The sequence below is a fragment of the Cervus elaphus genome, chromosome 18 (assembly GCF_910594005.1).
Source record: "Cervus elaphus chromosome 18, mCerEla1.1, whole genome shotgun sequence".
Classification (NCBI taxonomy): domain Eukaryota; kingdom Metazoa; phylum Chordata; class Mammalia; order Artiodactyla; family Cervidae; genus Cervus; species Cervus elaphus.
Window position 1 is genome coordinate 99,692,142 of NC_057832.1, and position 18,179 is coordinate 99,710,320.

At 38.1% G+C, this 18,179-nt stretch overlaps 1 protein-coding gene across 5 annotated transcripts in view; it reads left to right on the top strand.

Annotated features, from left to right (window-relative positions):
* NRF1 (nuclear respiratory factor 1) overlaps positions 1–18,179 on the top strand; it is a 121,876-nt gene that overhangs the window by 38,990 nt on the left and 64,707 nt on the right. For all 5 annotated transcript variants that reach the window (XM_043871748.1, XM_043871752.1, XM_043871753.1 and 2 more), the window contains 3 exons: positions 5,629–5,860; positions 13,401–13,515; positions 17,708–17,834. In XM_043871748.1, the coding sequence (XP_043727683.1) occupies positions 5,638–5,860; positions 13,401–13,515; positions 17,708–17,834 (465 nt within the window). In that variant the 5' untranslated portion in view covers positions 5,629–5,637. The remainder of the gene's footprint in view (positions 1–5,628; positions 5,861–13,400; positions 13,516–17,707; positions 17,835–18,179) is intronic.

The following is an 18,179-nucleotide window of genomic DNA, read 5'->3' on the forward strand; positions in this document are numbered from 1 at the left end:
GCTCAGCCAACAGGGAGAGAGGGGCACAGTTGGAGCTGGGAGATGAGGCTGTCCTTGGTCATTGGAGCAGCTCAATTAGGAATGAAAACTGCAAGGCAGTCCCTTCTCTTCACCTCTTCCCATCTTAACCTGTTGTCTCTCCTTGGTAAAACCTAACATGAAGCTGGTAAATAAACTTCACCAACCCAGCCCAGAATTGGCTAGAGAGCATTTCAGTACAGGTATAGAGGGCTTGGAAGTTGAGAGAAGAGATGAATGGCTAGCACAGTATTATAGGAGAATTAATGGAAACTGTAATTGCCTGGGTCTAGCTTTACTAATTATAATGTGCAACCAATTACCCATAAACATTTATTAGGAAACAAATTATGATGGCTGCTTTTCATAGAGACCTTAGTACCCCGGCCCTGCCTTCCATGAACTTATAATATAGGTTTCACAAAACCGTCCACTCACTCTGAAGGCATTATGAAGTTGTGTGTTAAAGCTTGTTTTTTCACATATGTATAAAAGCAGTATGTGGACTCTTCGGTTGTTACTAATGAATATTTACAATTTTTATCCACATTGGAATGAAAAATATTATGTGATTCCAGTCATAAATTAGGCAGTTAGCCTTACTCAAGGTAAGACTTTTCTAAACTTGAACTGTGCTGTTCTCTTGATCTGAGCATGAGAAAGGCACTTGATTTTTCTAGTGATGGTTTGCTCTAGCATGTTTAATTTTTAAAGTTTCAAAATGATCAGTTTGGAAGGCTATGTTGTGGTTATTTGTTTTTAAGGTTCATTTTTCAAAGTAATATATTCCTATGATAAAAGTTCAAATAGAAAGCTTTATAATAAAAAATCAGTGGCCTTTTGCCACACTCTTCATCTGCACCTAGTCCCACTGTTAAGAGACAGTTACTTTAACTGTTTCTGTTTATAGTTTTAACTATTTTGTTTATAGTATTATCAAACAGTATTACCTCCATAACTTTAGAAAATACACCTGTACTATGTTTTCCTGATTTATCAAGCTTGGGGCATTTTACCTCACTCTGCTTCTTTCCTTTCCCCTGTTTCTGAGTTGCATTGTGATACTGAGATCTCTGTTCTTGCTCTGGTTCCCTCACTGTGTAAAGATAGGATTTACGCTCCCAGCCATTCCCCAACCTCTCTACCTTCTCCTGTCTCCTTACCTCTCTCAGCCTGATCTTTGCCTTTACATTGCCAGGGTTCATAACTTTTACATTCTACTTTATGTTATATTTAATCTGCTGGATTTTTTAAGTATAGTTGGGAGTCTGAAAATGGAAAGCCAAGAAGCTACATCATGACTATGGCTTGTTCTTTTTTTTTGTAGACCCCAGTGATGTGAGGATTGTGTGTGTGTGTGTGTGTGTGTGTTTTCTTCTTCCTCTGCAAGTCCTATTAACACCCCTGTGTGTGTGTGTGTGTGTGTGTGTGTGTGTTTTCTTCTTCTCTGCAAGTCCTATTAACACCCTCAGGCTGTTTGAAGGAGAATATTCCTAGGAAGGTCAAATGGATTCCTCTTTTCTTGAGCTCCATTTATTACTCAGAATTAAACCACATTTTACCTTGTTTCTATTTTCACTTTGACTTTCTTGTTGCAGTTGTTTTAAAGTTTTTCCTGCTGTGGTAAAATTTTGATCCATTATCATGTGTCCCTCAAGAATCAGATTATTATCTTTGGCTTTAGGCTTTTTTGGGAAAGGCTGTTTTGTTGAGTAAAATTTCTGTCCTAGTCATGAATTTAGATTCTGGACATGTCTATGAATTAAATTGAACCTCTCTGCTTTTCTGTCCTGGTTTTGTCTGTGGACATAGTCTTGCTCTGAGAATTTCCCCCAAGCAGTTCTAGTAGCTTTTCTTTTGATGTGATAATTCTATTGATGAGACTGAGGCTTTCTCTTACTTTTAGTTATACCTTGATTGGATTTCTCAGCCTGCTCTTCCAACTTTGTTGTGGTTTTTTTTTTTTTTTTTAATACTCTACACTTAATCTCATTATGTGTGGATTAGACTAAATTTAACTGCCCTTGGACATTTCATCCAGATTCCAGTAGCTCCTTACATACTGTTGACTGCAACTAATAGGATGCTTCTAACCAGAAAATCTGTTTTTCTGAGTTCTCTTCCATTATCTTTAGTCCCATGCCTACTGGTCCACAGTGGCAAAAACAGGAACTCCTCTGTCTAAAATTCCCATTCTCCAATCCCTTATGCATGTGTGCTCAGTCAGTAAGTCTGTCTGACTCTTACAACCCCCTGGACTGTAGCCAGCCAGGCTCCTCTGTCCATGGGATTTCCCAGGCGAGATACTGGAGTGGGTTGCCATTTCCTTCTCCAGGGGATCTTCCTGACCCAGGGATTGAACCCATGTCTTCTGCACAGGGAAGTTCCCCAATCCCTTATAGATTATATGTTAAAGAAGAACCTTCAGATGAAGTATATGTTGCACTGCAGGTGATGACCTAGGCTAAGAAACAGGCTTTAATAAAATTGCTACCAAGTTGTGTTATTTTGAGGGGGAATGATTTTTTAAAAATGGAGTATAATTAATTGACTGAACATCACTGGTTCCAGGTAATAGACATGCCTTTTTATTTGGATATGATGTTTAGAATCACAGGTACATGTTGTCTGTCCTTTCATCTTGCTTTTCGTATCTATTCAGAGGAATCACTATCGGGTCCATTCTCTGTTTTGTGCATTCTCATGAAATTATGTTAGAGGTGTTGGTTCCCTATAATTTCCTTATGTTAATGTTTTAGAGTCTAGTATTTGAGTTGCTGGAATTAATATAATAAAGTCTTTTTAGATGCTTGACTCAAAATCTTGTGCATGCAGTTAAGAAAGCCATGGGGCTTCCCTGGTGGCTCAGTGGTAAAGAATCTGCATGCAATGCAGGAGACTCTGGTTCTGTCCCAGGGTTGGGAAGATCCCCTGGAGGAGGGGGTGGCAACCCACTGTAGTACTCTTGCCTAGAGAATCCCATGGACAGAGGGGCCATGCAGGCTGCAGTCCATGGGGTCGCACAGAGTCAGACACGGCTGGAGCGACTAAGCAGCAGCAGCAAGAAAGCCGTATCCTCAGAGATGGATGTATAGCTTAAAGACGAGGTAACTGAGGCCCAGTGCTTGAGAGGCTAGTCAGGTAATGTGTCAAGAAGGATAGAATCATGAAGACATAGGAATTCTGGCACTAATAATAATTAATTAGTGTTGAGCTTTTATGTGTTCTTCACCATATCTGGAAAATCTCCTTTAACCCACTTCCTTTCGAGGAAAGGTACTACTTTCCTCAAAGATACTACTTTTCTTTTCTTTATCATTAAAAAAAAAATGAAAAGGTTGAAATTGAGGCTTAGAGGTTAAGTAACTTGTCCAGGAGTTCTGAATGTCTGGTAATAGCCTGTGCTATTTTTAAATTTTCATATTATCTAATGTTTTTATCTATTAGAAGTTCCTATCCTTTCTGCTTTCCAGAGAATCTGACCTTTTGAGGATGGAAGCTAGAATGCCTCACTCAAAATGACAGTGGGATGGGGTATGACAGTCGCCTGCAGCATGTGTATGCCAGTCATGTCGGGCTTTAGACAGCCTGTTTTGCTTACTAAATTATGAAACCGTTTAAAGCATCCTTTACAAGTATCCCACTCTGGTTCAAAGAAGTCTGAAATGGTCTTGCCTTTGCTTTTTACAGAGGGTCAGCAGACAGGTTAGTGAGGCTGAAGGATGGTGTGGGGAAAGACCTAGAAAGAGATGAGGCTCTGGGTAGGAGTGACAAGCCTGTGAAACAGACATCCCTATTGATTTATTCTGTGAACTGCTGTTCTGGAGAAAAGAACTGAAATCCATTATGCCAAGTGCATAGCGTACAAATCCTTTTGAAAAGGATTTAGATGCCATCTAATCCCAAATCATTTAAAAACAATTTTGGAGTACCCAGAATTCTAAAATGCCCTAGGCAGTTTGTCTCAGACTAGAACAGTGAAATGGATAGAAAAATAGTATTTTAATGGTATCTTCCTTTCATGTATTATGTTTAATTGCATGACTTAAATGGTGCGTTAAATTGCATTTTTAGATATGTACAAATCTGGGGGTATCTCAAATCTTCAAAATTCTATTTAGTTTCTCACCATTAAGTATGATGTTAGCTGTAGATTTTTTTTTTATCAAGTTGAGAAAGATCCCCTCTATTCATAGTTTGCATTTCTCCCTTTTTAAGACTAACAGTCCATTGTTTGTGTGTCCACTGTTTTTTAAGGTTCAAATTCATTTTATTTTTTAATTAGTTTTGTAAGTTTATTTCTCACTGGAGGTCTGTCCACATGTTGTTACCCATTCATCTGTTGGTGGATAGTTAGTTGCGTCCACCTTTTGGCCGTTGTGAATAATGCTGCTGTGAACATCAGTGTTCAAAAAGCCCTTTCAGACCTCCTTTCAGTTCTCCCAGCATATATAGTACCCAGAAGTGTGGAATTGCTGGATCATATGGTAATTCTTCTGAAAGTTTTTTGAGAAACTGATATGCATAGTTTGATATAAAAGGATGTTCACTTCACTGATGTTTATAGTAGCAAAAATACGGAAGCTGCCTACCTATATATCTGCTATATATACCTATATATCTTCCTATATATACCTGCTTCCCAGGTGGCTCAGACAGTAAAGAATGTGCCTGGGAGACCTGGATTCGATCCCTGAGTCAGGAATATCCCCTGGAGAAGGAAATGGCAATCCACTCCAGTGTTCTTGCCTGAAGAATCCCATGGACAGAGGAGCCTGGTGGGCTATAGTCCATGGGGTTGCCAAGAGCCAGATACAACTGAGTGACTAATGCTTTCACTTTCCTGTAAATCAGTAGGTGATTGGTTGCATAATTATGGCACATCAATACAGTGAAGTATTCTTCAGCTACATAGAAAGGTCTGTAGATCTGTATATTCTGACATGTCAAAATGTCCAGATATCTTGTCACAGAATAATACATGTATTGTGAACCTGTTTTTATTTTAAATCATACATATGTATGTATGCTTCAAAAACTGTTAAGGATAGTGTACTTCTCTGTATGTTAGGGCAGGGGAAAGAGGGAACAGAGCCTAAGTGCTGTCTGTAGGTGAGCAAACCTTAGTCCTGTTACTGTGTCACCTCAGGGCATGAGAAACACAGTTTTATAAGCAGAAAAACCAAGTTGAATAATCACAGTTTGGGAAAAAAATGTTTAACTCCTATATGTGTTTGAAATACAAAGGAACTGTTAAATATTTTACTTACCGTTTTTATGTCCACAGTGTCAAATGCCAGTCACCAGGACCTTTTAAATATCTTTTTTATCATTATGGATAATACCAAAGATATTTATTGTTTTGTGACTTTAAACATAAAACTAGCACAGTGAATTTCCATCAGAATAGTTTCATGCAAGGAAAATATTCTACCATGTTTATGTCATACGGTAATGATGCTGCCCATTTCCTATGACTTGGTGTGGTGAGGTATATAGTAAAATGACAGGCTTGTTGAAGTTCCTCTTCCCTTGAGGAAAGTATTTCTTAGTTTAAGCATTGACCTGTATTACATGCTGAATCCTGTTCCTTACCTTTTTTTCCAATAGTGGATCTTCATGGAGGAACACGGAGTGCCCCAAACTGAACACATGGCTACCATAGAAGCTCATGCAGTGGCCCAACAAGTTCAGCAGGTCCACGTGGCCACCTACACCGAACACAGTATGCTGAGTGCTGACGAAGACTCGCCTTCTTCTCCTGAGGACACCTCATACGATGATTCAGACATACTTAACTCCACAGCGGCTGATGAGGTAACAGCCCATCTGGCTGCTGCAGGTAATGTTTGGATTGGAATACCTTCATTTTTGGCTTAACTCTGGTACTGTGCTTATCTGAAAGAGCTAAGGATACAAGCACTCAGATATCTTCATATCGTATCTTCATGATTTTTTTTTAAAGCCTTGCATTTTCAACTTGTACCTGAATTACACTGAGACTTAGGTTCTAGTCGCATATACTGTTAGTGATATGAACTTTGGTTTTGCTTTTTCATCCATTCCAATACTCTTTACTTTTAACTTAAAAGTTCAGTCATATTCGACTCTTTGCGACCCCTTGGACTGTAGCTCATCAGGCTCCTCTGTCCATGAGATTTCCCAGGCGAGAAGACTGGAGTGGGTTTTCATTTCCTTCTCCAGGGGATCTCCCCCACCCAGGGATCCAACCTGGGTCTCTTGCATTGGAGGCAGATTCTTTACCAAGGATTTAGCCACCAAGAAAGACCTACTTTTAACTCATTTAGTCCATTCACAGTAAATGTAATCACTGATACATCGCTGATACATCACACATACAGTCGCTGGTACACTGGGGTTTAAATTTATCATGTTTACTCTATGCTTTCTCATTGTCCTGCTTGTCCTGTTTACTTTCCTTTTGATTTTTTTTTTGGAGTGATTGCAAAGTTTTTTTGTTTTTTATTTTTTCATTTTTTTCTTATTAGTTTAGAAGTTATATATATACTTGTGCTATTACTTTTGTTTCATACATACTTAATATTAATTTTCCCTCTTCTATCCAGCTTGCTTTATGTTGGTTTTTCTCTTCATGTTCTGGTTCTATTTGGATGAATGCTGTATGTGTGTGTGTTTAGAAGTTTATTAGAATAATTTGGGATCTAGAATAATATTATTGTCATCTAGAGAGGATTTTTGTTTGCTTCTACCAGTGCCTGGGCACTAGCAATCCTGGATCATCTTAATCCAGTTTAAGGTTTTGAGATTTTCTGGGCCCCTAAATGACTTAAAGCTGGGTGATATTTTATATCATTCTCTTTACTATTTCAGTTCAGTTCAGTCACTCAGTCATGTCCAACTCTTTGCGACCCCATGAACCGCAGCATGCCAAGCCTCCCTGTCCATCACCAACTCCTGGAGTCCACTCAAACCCATGTCCATTGAGTCAATGATGCCATCCAAACATCTCATCCTCTGTCGTCCCCTTCTCATTCTGCCTTCAATCTTTCCCAGCATCGGGGTCTTTTCCAATGAGTCAGGTCTTGCATCAGATGGCCAAAGTATTGGAATTTAGCTTCAACATCAGTCCTTCCGAAGAACACCCAGGACTGATCTCCTGTAGGATGGACTGGTTGGATCTCCTTGCAATCCAAGCGACTCTCAAGAGTCCTCTCCAACACCACAGTTCAAAAGCATCAATTCTTCTGCGCTCAGCTTTCTTTATAGTCCAACTCTCACATCCATATATGACCACTGGAAAAACCATAACCTTGACTAGACAGACTGTTGGCAAAGTAATGTCTCTGCTTTTTAATATGCTGTCTAGGTTGGTCATAACTTTCCTTCCCAGGAGTAAGTGTCTTTTAATTTCATGGCTTCAGTCACCTTCTGCAGTGATTTTGGAGCCCAGAAAAATAAAGTCAGCCACTGTTTCCACTGTTTCCTCATCTATTTGCCATGAAGTGATGGGACTGGATGCCATGATCTTACACTGTACATTTAGCGCTATGTGGAAAGCTCCATGTAGACCCTGTCTGGATGGATCTAATATTGTATAAGGAACACTGACTTTGAAGATACTTAGGAAAAGATGGACAGGAAATCAATGATTAGAAATAGCCAAAGTACTACATTTTAAAAAAAAAGTATATGCTGTATTTAAGTGAAAGAAGACAGCTGCAATGAAAATAAACTTACACTGTCATTATCCAGTGTATTTTTCTGAAATAGTGAATTTAAAAATAAGATTTAGTGGCAAAATACATATAAAATGTTTGTGAAATATATTTTGAAATTTTTATACTTCCCAGAAGAGGGCATCCTAACATAATGAATCCAAGTCAACTTCTTTCCTAGGAAGGAAGGTGTTTTTGAGATGTAGTTTTGCTATAGTACAGTACTGCATTGTCATAGTGTTAAGATTAGCAAAGAATTTTAATCTAACCCTCTTATGTGGCAGATGTGGAAACTGAGGCCCAACTGATATAAATGATTTAATCATTCAACAGTTACCGAGAAATTATTATATACTTTGTATTAGTATATATAGACACTATAAACAAGACAGGCAAGAACTTGCTCCTAAAGCCCCTTACAGACCAGTGATAGGAAGAGGGGTACATATAACCAAGTTAAATAATTTCGAAAGCACTGAGTTCTCTGAGGAATATAATGAACTTTACTTAAAATGGAGAGGGAAGGGTAGCTGGTTATCCTCTTTTTCTAATCCTATTTCATTCTCTCCCTCTGCTGAAGTAACCGCTATTCTGAATTTGATCGTCATCATTCTCTTAAATTTCTTTCATATTGCTTTGTGTGTATCTATCAGTAAACAATATTTAGCATTGTTTTTGCATAGTTTGGCTTCCCTTGCAGCTCAGCTGGTAAAGAATCCGCCTGCACTGTGGGAGACCTGGGTTCGATCCCTGGGTCGGGAAGATTCCCCTGGAGGAGGGAAGGGCTACCCACTCCAGTATTCTGGCCTTGAGAATTCCATAGAATGTATGGTCCATGGGGTCTCAGAGTCAGACACGACTGAGTGACCTTCACTTTCACTTGCATGTTTTAAATTATATATAAATGGTATCACTCTGATATTGTTTGTCTAAAAGTGTTTATTTCATTCAGTATTATTTTTCTGAAATTTATGTATGTTGATAATATGGCTAGATAATTTTCATTTTAACTGTTATTTAGTATCCATTCATTATCTGAATGTGTCATATATTGGGAGAACACTTAGGTTGTCTATAATCTTTTACTATTTACAGTTGCTACAAATAGAAATTATTTTGTGTGTTTTCTTGTACATATTGTAAGAGCTCTTGGCTTTGGTTTTCAAACTTCTTTTGACAGTGTGCCACAGTAAGACATTGTGATCTAGAATAAAGATGCACATATAATTGAAATAACAATTTCTCAGGAAGTGATACTTAACTTCTACTGCAAGTAACACACTCTTTGATATGTTCTGTTATCTTTCACTTTATTCCATGTTATTAAAACAAACAAAAAAACTACTCATAGTTTGAAAAACTCTGCTTGAGGGTATACTCAGGAGGGCAAAGATAGGCACATTTTCAACTTTACTGGGTATCCCAAATGTCTTTCCAAATAGTTTTATTTGTTTGCATTCCCACCAGGAGTGTACTCTGGTGCCTGTTGCTTCTCATGCTCGCCACATTTGGTATTGTCAATTGTTTTTATTTTTGCCAGTCTGATGGGTATGAAATAGTATCTCAGTGTTGGTTTAATTTGCTTGTTTGAGCAAGAGGTTCCAGCCAGTGCAGGAAAATCAGATAGAGTGTTATCTCAGAACTTTATTGGCTATTCTTATTTTGCATATTTTCCTTTGTCCATTTTTCCAATTTTTTTAAGAGTTACTGATTTTTTTTTTTTTTTTTTAGCACTAATCTTTTCTTGGTAAATATGTATTGTAGTTATCTTCTTCCCCTAGTTGTCCACTCCCTTCCCAATTTTTTGTTATTTCTTTTTGTTCATAGAAGTTTGGATTTATGTCATTGTGCAGTTACTAGTGTTTTAAACTTTTGGAGTTTTGTTTAAGCAATTCTTCTTAACCCTGTGTTTGTAAATACTTTCCAGTAGTTTATTGTAGAAGTTACATAGTTTATTGTTATTTTATTGATGTTTTTGTTTTACATTTAAGCCTTTAAGCTACCTGGAATTTATTTTCTTGTATAGTATGATGTATGGATCTACTTTCATTATTTTTGCATTCAGACAGTCAGTTACTCTGACTCCAGATCTTTAATCATCCATCCTTTTCCCACCTTTGTCTTTTGACACAGCAGGGTGTTTGTGAACTCTCAAGTAAGTTATGTTGGTTTATTTGTCTGTCTTTTCAGTCAGTTCTACACTGTCATAAAGGATTGTAGCCTTATAGTAACTGTTGGTACTTGGTAGGGTGAGTGCCCCAGCCTCTTTTTTAAAATCTTCAGAAATTGTTTTGGCTGTTTTTAGCCCTTTGCATTTCCATTTAAAATTTAGAACCAGGTCTTCCCTGTTGGTCCAGAGGCTAAAGCTCTGCCCTCCCAATCCTGGGGACCCGGATTTGATCTCTGGTCAGAGAACTAGATCCTACATGCTACAACTAAGAGTTTGCATGCCACCACAACAAAAATCAAATGTGCCTCAACCAAGACCTGGTACTGCCAGATAAATAAATAAATAGGGTTTATTTCCTAGGAAAAAGGGAATAGGTTGTTCTTGATAGGATTTATTAAGTTAAATATTTCAAAATAGACATTGCATATAAAAAGGTATTTAAAAATAAATAAAATTTAGAACAAATAATATTATTTATTTATATATAAATATGGACATGAGTTTCAGCAAACTCTGGGAGTTGGTGATGGACAGGGAGGCCTGGCATGCTGCAGTCCATGGGGTCGCAAAGAGTCAGACATGACTGAGCAACTGAAATAAAATTTAAAATAAATAAATAAAGTTCAATTTTTCAAGTTCCATACCAAAAATGGGATTTTTATTTAAATTGCATTAATTAATTAATTTATTCATGATGCCTAAAACTGGAACTTGCCAAAGTGTCTCTCAGAATAAACTGTGGTCTGTTCATACTTTGGAGTATTGCTCAGCAATAAAAAGGAACAGTCTACTGAGATTTTTTTTTATATATATATATAGTAACATGGATGAATCTTAAAAACACTATTATAAGTGAAAGAAACCTTGCACAAAAGAGCATATACTGTATGATTCCATTTATTTTGACGTGCTAGAATAGGCAAAACTAATGTAGGGTGAAACAAACAAGACTTGTGTCCTTATGGTGGGAAGTACAGGAAAGAAGTGATGGGAGGGTACAGGAGAGAACTATTTGTAGTGATGATATTAAATATCTTAGTAGGGGTTTGGGTTTCATAGTTGTATGGATTTTTCAAATTTATTGAATGATTTGTGCATTTTGCTCTATGTAGATTTTATCTCAAAAGAAAAAACTTAAAAATATTGAACTCTAGCTAATGATACTTCTACTGAAGTATATAGTGGGATCATACTGTAGTTTACTTTGAAATGCATTTAAAAATACCCAATATGGGTTGATGAATGGGTAAGAAGGTGAATAGATACATATAGTAAAATATTAATAGTAGAATCTGGGTGGTAGATAGGTGAATGTTCACTATAAAATTCTTTCAACTTTGCTATATATTTTAAAGTTTTTAAAAATATATATTTTAAACTTCTAATATAATAATAATAAAAATGTTGGACTCACACAACTCAGTAACATAATGGTAACCTGATTAAAAAATGGACAAAGGACTTGAGTAGACATCTTCCTAAAGAAGGCACACAAATGGCCAGTAAGTATATGAAAAGATGCTCAGCATCACTAATCATCAGGGAAATGCAAATCAAAACCACGATGAGATATTGCCTCATGCCTGTTAAGATGGCTGTTAGCAGAAAATAAAAACATAAGTATTGGCATGGATATGGAGAAATAGGAACCCTTCTATGTTGTTGGTAGGAATGTGAAATGATACAGCCCCTATGGAAAACAGTATGAAAGTCCTCCCCCAAAATTAAAGATACAATTACCATATGATCCAGTTCTTTCTATGGATGTTTATTCAAAAGAATTGATGTCAGGATCTCATGGAGGTATTGGCACCGCTGTGTTCACTGAAGCATTATTCATAGTAGTCAAGGTGTGGAAACAATCTAAATTTCCATTGACAGATGAATGTGTGTTAGTCACTCATTCGTGTCTGACTCTTTGTGACCCCATGGACTGTAGCCCACCAGGCTCCCCTGTCCATGGAATTCTCCAGGCAAGAACATTGGAGTGGGTTGCCATTCCCTTCTCCGGATGAATAGATAAAGAAAATGTGGTATGTATGTATGGAATATTTAGCTTTTTGTTTAAAAAAGGAAGAAAATCCTACCATATATGACAACATGGATGAACCTTGATGGCATTATGTTGAGTAACATATACGGGTCAAAAGGACAGGTACTGCACGATTTACTTATATGAAGTATCATATTCAAACTCTTATTCTACTCTGCATACAGTAGAATGGTGTTTGCCAGGGGCTGGGATGTAGAAGTGGGGAGTTGCCATTAACGAACATAAAGTTTCAGTCATCTTCAGTTAAGATGAATAGTTCTAGAATACAACGTTGTGTCTATAGTTAACAGTACTATATTGTACACTTAAAGTTGGTTGAGACGGTGGATCTCATATGTTGTGTCACTACCACAATTAAAAAAATTAAATGTTAGAAAAAAAGGCATCAGTTATATTTTTTCTTCTGCCAGCTATTTATAGTGGAAAGGAAGGTAAAAGGCATTACCTTGTTTCTTGCTTATTTGGGGGCTCTTTAGAGAGGTTTTATTTAAGTCAGACTGAGTATACAACTAAATAACATGTAGAGGCTCATGTAGATTTTCAGGGAGGCCTATTGTAATTGAGCCATTTATAGAACATATATGCCAGGATAAATGTGAGCACTTAAACCTAATTTTCATTTAAACCTTCTAGGGGGTTCACAAATAAAGATAAAGATGGATTGTCTGTTTTAAAAAATAAAAGGAATGCCATTGATATGTTGAGATTGGGTGAATCAGAGACTAATAATTCCTTAAGGCCTACTGTTTGTTTTAGTCATTAGCTTGAGGGCAAACCAGACCAAATTTTATTAACATTTTCCCCTTAGAGTGGGACAGTTTTTATTACTTTCCTTCCGGGATGCTTTCATCAACATGACCTTGTGGTTAACAGTTCCATTTAGGGCATAATTCTCAGATATACAAGAAAAAATTTTCCACTTTTAGTAAGTGGAAATAAGCTGGTATTCTTCTAGATATTCCTCTTATATGTAGTGGTGGTGGTAGGGTTGGTGTTCCAAATATGAGTGATTATCTCCGACTTTCTAACTTGTCAGTGCCTTGTAACGGAAAGAGGGGCACAGGAATGGAAATGAAATTTAAAATCTGTAACTTTTTTTGTTTTGGCAGGCTCTTCTTCTAAATGGTGCTATTTCATCTATGAAGCACCTTTGAGAATATTGCCTTAAAAGTAGGGATATGCTAATAAAACAAAACAAAAAAATATTATGTAAAATTCAAACTAGTATGTGGTGGGGAGGTGTGAGTCATTAACTTTTTTAAAAGATTCATTGTAAGTTTTAATGGTAAATTAAAATATGATCCATGTTGAACAGTGAAGTATATTGATGGTATCAGTAATATTCTATACTTATTGATAACATACTAGGACATAAATGCTACTTTTTTGTACATCTTATTGTTTTCTACATGGTGCAGTTAACAGACTCTGCCTGGTCTCAGCACATATGTTATTGTTTCAGGTCCTGTGGGAATGGCAGCTGCTGCTGCTGTGGCAACAGGAAAGAAACGGAAACGTCCTCATGTGTTTGAATCTAATCCATCTATCCGGAAGAGACAGCAAACACGTTTGCTTAGGTGAGGGCTTCCTTATTCATGTTGTTGCTGTTCCTCAAATACTTTATGGTATGGATGACAGAATATACCTTATTAGATTCATCAAGGGATGTGCTGTGCTGTGCTTAGTCGCTCAGTCATGTCTGACTTTGCGACCCCATGGACTGTAGCCCACCAGGCTCCTCTGTCCATGGGGATTCTCCAGGCAAGAACACTGGAGTGGGTTGCCATGCCCTCCTCCAGGGGATCTTCCCAACCTGGGATCAAACCCAGGTCTCTTGCATTGCAGGCGGATTCTTTACCATCTCAGCCACCGGGGAAGCCCAAGAATACTGGAGAGGATAGCCTACCCCTTCTCCAGGGAATCTTCCCGACCCAGAAATCAAACCCGGTTTCCTGCATTGCAGGCAGATTCTTCACCAGCTGAGCTACCAGGGAATCCCTTCATCAAGGGATACCAAGTTAAATTCTTTGATAACAGAATTACACTTTAAAGTACTTTTAACAAAAATAAATGAGACTAGAACTATGATTAACAGATGTATGTTGTTTAGTTGCTGGATCATATTAGCTTCTTTTGTGACTCCATGAACTTCAGCCCGCCAGGCTCCTTAGTCCACGGGATTTCCTTAGGCAGGAATACTGGAGTAGGTTGCCAATTCCTTCTCTAGGGTATCTTCCCAACCCAGGAATCAAACCCACGTCTCCTGCATTGAAAGATGGATTCTTTACCACTGAGCCACCAGGGAAGCCCTAACTTCTCTGTATAGATGTATAGAATCATAGTATTTCATTCAGAGAAAATTTATCAATATATGCCGGCTATGTGCCAGGTATTGTTCTGGGCCTTGGGAACCTAACAGCTAACAAAATAAATTAAAGAGCTTATATTCTAATGGAGGGAATAAGAAAATAAATATATGATACATCAGATGATGAAAAGTGAAAAAAACAGAGCAAAATAAGGAAAATAGAAAGGTTAGAGGATTAGGAGGAAAATGGTAGTTTCTCTTTTTTTATAGAAATGATCTTTGTTAAGGCAACCTTTGAACAGAGACCTGAAGTAATTGTAAGGGAAACCATGTTGATATCTACAGGAAGAACTTTTGGGGCTGAGAGCTAGTAAAAGCAAAGGTTCTGAAGTGGGAAGGCATGTCTTAGACATGCTTGAGGAACAACTAGAGAAAGAATGAGAAGAGGTGTGCTCTTAATATTAATAGTAGTGGAAAGCCACGCCATGGCATCTTCTGGTCCAGTCTAAGGGCTTTGACTCTTACTCTAAGTGACATGAAGTCAATGAAGACTTTTGATTAAAACAATGATGTAATCTGACTTATGTTTTTAAAGTATCACTCAGACTATTGTGTTAAGAATAGACTCTGAGGGTACAGGAATGAAAGCAAGGCTGAAGATATAAGCACATAGGCAGCATTCGAAGCAGACTAGGGAGTGAGTGTCGGAGAAGGCAATGGCAGCCCGCTCCATTACTCTTGCCTGGAGAATCCCATGGACGGAGCAGCCTGGTGGGCTGCGGTCCATGGGGTCGCTAAGAGTCGGACACGACTGAGCGACTTCACTTTCACTTTTCACTTTGATGCATTGGAGAAGGAAATGGCACCCCACTCCAGTACTCTCACCTGGAAAATCCCATGGACAGAGGAACCTGGTAGGCTGCAGTCCATGGAGTCGGGAAGAGTCGGACACGACTGAGCAACTTCACTTTCACTTTTCACTTTCATGCATTGGAGAAGGAAATGGCACCCCACTCCAGTGTTCTTGCCTGAAGAATCCCAGGGATAGGGGAGCTTGGTGGGCTGCCGTCTATGGGATCGCACAGAGTCAGACACAACTGAAGTGACTTAGCAGCAGTAGCAGGGAATGAGTGTGGACTGAAGCACTTTACCCCTTAGGGATTAAAGAAAGGAAAGGAATTATCAAAGAGTCTTAAGAAGTGACCAGTGAGTCAGGAGGAAACCAGGAGAATGGTGTCCTGGAAACCAAGTACAGAAATTGTTCCAAGAAGGAGGACTTGTGATCAGCACTATCGATGGTGCTGACAGGTTGACTAAGATGCAAATTGACCATTAGCTTTAGCAACGTGGAGGTCATGATTGAACTTGATAAAGTGTTTTCAGAGGAGCAGTAAGGATGAAAAGATTGAAGGGTCTTCAAGAGAGAATGGGAATTATCTATGGTGAAACAGATCACCAGCCCATGTTGGATGCATGAGACAAGTGCTCGGGCCTGGTGCACTGGGAAGATCCAGAGGGATCGGGTAGAGAGGGAGGTGGGAGGGGGGGTTGGGATGGGGAATACATGTAAATCCATGGCTGATTCATGTCAATATATGACAAAAACCACTACAATATTGTAAAGTAATTAGCCTCCAACTAATAAAAATAAAGGGGAAAAAAAAGAAGAAAATAAGAACAATATTTAAAAAAAAAAGAGAATGGGAAGAGAGGAATTGGAGACAGTGAATGTATTTTCTTATCATTCCTTCAAGGAATGCCACTGGATTTCTTGTTTGGTATGTGGTCCTTTACTTGGCTTCCCTGGTGGCTCAGATGGTAAAGCGTCTGCCTGCAATGCGGGAGACCTGCGTTTGATCCCTGGTTTGGGAAGATCCTCTGGAGAAGGAAATGGCAATCCACTCCAGTTCTCTTGCCTGGAATATCCCATGGATGGAGGAGCCTGGCAGGCTACAGTCCATGTGGTCACAAAGAGTCGGACACGACTGAGTGACTTCACTTCCACTTCTTCCACTTGTTTTTATTTCTTCTGAAGAGTTTGTAGGTTGTAAAGAAAGATTATTGCACATCTGTGGTACGTGGAGGACTTCATATTTTGACAGGTTGACCAACATGAATTCATGTATAATAAAAAATTTAGTCTATAAAATGTTTCAGAAGTCTCTTCTTATAGTATTTTATATACCCAAATTGTTAAGATGTTTATTGGAATGTTGAATCCAAATGGAGTACCAGCACTTGTAAATGATATGTGGACCAAAGTTAGAAAATATAGTCTATATTAAGAACATAAGATTATAAGAAACTGAAGGGAAAATCCAGAAAATACTTAATGGTAGTTTTCAGCACAGAGATTATATACCACTAGATAGGCAAAAAAATTTCCTTTAATGATAAATCTTACTATCTTTAATGATAGTACAGGCAGGAGGAATTGAATATATTATTTATAGAGCCATCTTTTCTAAAAGGGGCATAGACACAGTGCTTTTGGAGAAAGATGGAAAACTTTCTTGTGATATGTTGGCTTTGCTTCATTTGAATTGGCATGACTCATCAGTCCCTTGACAGGGTAGACTATGTTCCCAGAAGAATTATGGGATGTAGAACTTTAAAATTATCTCCCATAATTTCAGAAGGAAAGGACAATGTTTCTGTTTCATCCAGAAACAGATGGATTTGAAAAAGCTCTTTTACTCCATCCTCATTTGTAAAATACTTCAGGACTAAGAATTATTGTTTATATCACAATGAAAATCTGGAAATGACAACATGACAACATTTTTGAAGTACTATATCGGTAAGATATAAACAGGCTTCCCAGGTGGCTTAGTGGTAAAGAATCAGCCTGCTAATGCAGGAGATGCAAGAGATGCAGTTTCTATTCCTGGGTCAGGGAGATTGCCTGAAGGAGGAAATGGCACCCCACTCCAGTTTTCTTGCTGAGAGAATCCCGTGGACTGAGGAGCCTGGCAGGCTATAAGTCCACAGGGTCGCAAAGAGTCAGACGTGACTGAGCATTGGAGCAAGACATAAACAGTGATCATATCAGTCAAAGAAATCAGAAACACTTCATTTTAGGCCCCTTCAGTAAGCATGGAAATGATATAGTAAAGTCTATAGGAGGACATCTCAGCATTAATCTTTATTATTATAAGCAGCACACTTTTGGTGCTGAGATCAGGAAGTATGATACACTCTGTATTCAACGTGTCATGGCTGTGTCCTGACGTAAACCTGGGGTAGACTCTTATGTCAGTGAGCTAGTCACGGGTCTTTAGGACAAAGGGATATACATATTTCTGCTGAACAGGATATTAAACCTCACACACACCCTTTTCACAATTCAGGTAAAAGAAGACATACCTAATTAGAATAAATTGTCTCAAGTCAAAGGAAATCTCTGTCACGTAATTTTTGTCTGTGTCACGTAATTTCTGTCTTTTTGTTCTCTGATTCAGGAAACTCCGAGCCACACTAGATGAATATACTACTCGAGTAGGACAACAAGCTATTGTCCTTTGTATCTCTCCCTCCAAACCCAACCCTGTCTTTAAAGTGTTCGGTGCAGCTCCTTTGGAGAATGTGGTAAGAAAACTGTGTTTGTTCCCTGACACCCTTTGCTTTCTGTGAGTTGTTGTTCACATTCTTTTGATCCTTTGTCTAGCACAATAGTTATTTTATCTTCCCTTCATCCAGGGGTGGGAATTCAGACTGGTTTTCAAACTCCTTTATGCAGATCATAGTAAAATGGATCATTTCTGTTTCTCCTTTTCATAACAAGCTATTTTACCTCATCAGATGCAATGGAAAAAAATGATGTTGAATTCCTTAAGAAACCAATGCAAGATTTTATAAGAAAATTGCTGAAACAAAATGCTATTTTCTCAAGTTGTGAACTTCCTAAGGCAAACCTGGGAGCATTTTACTGAT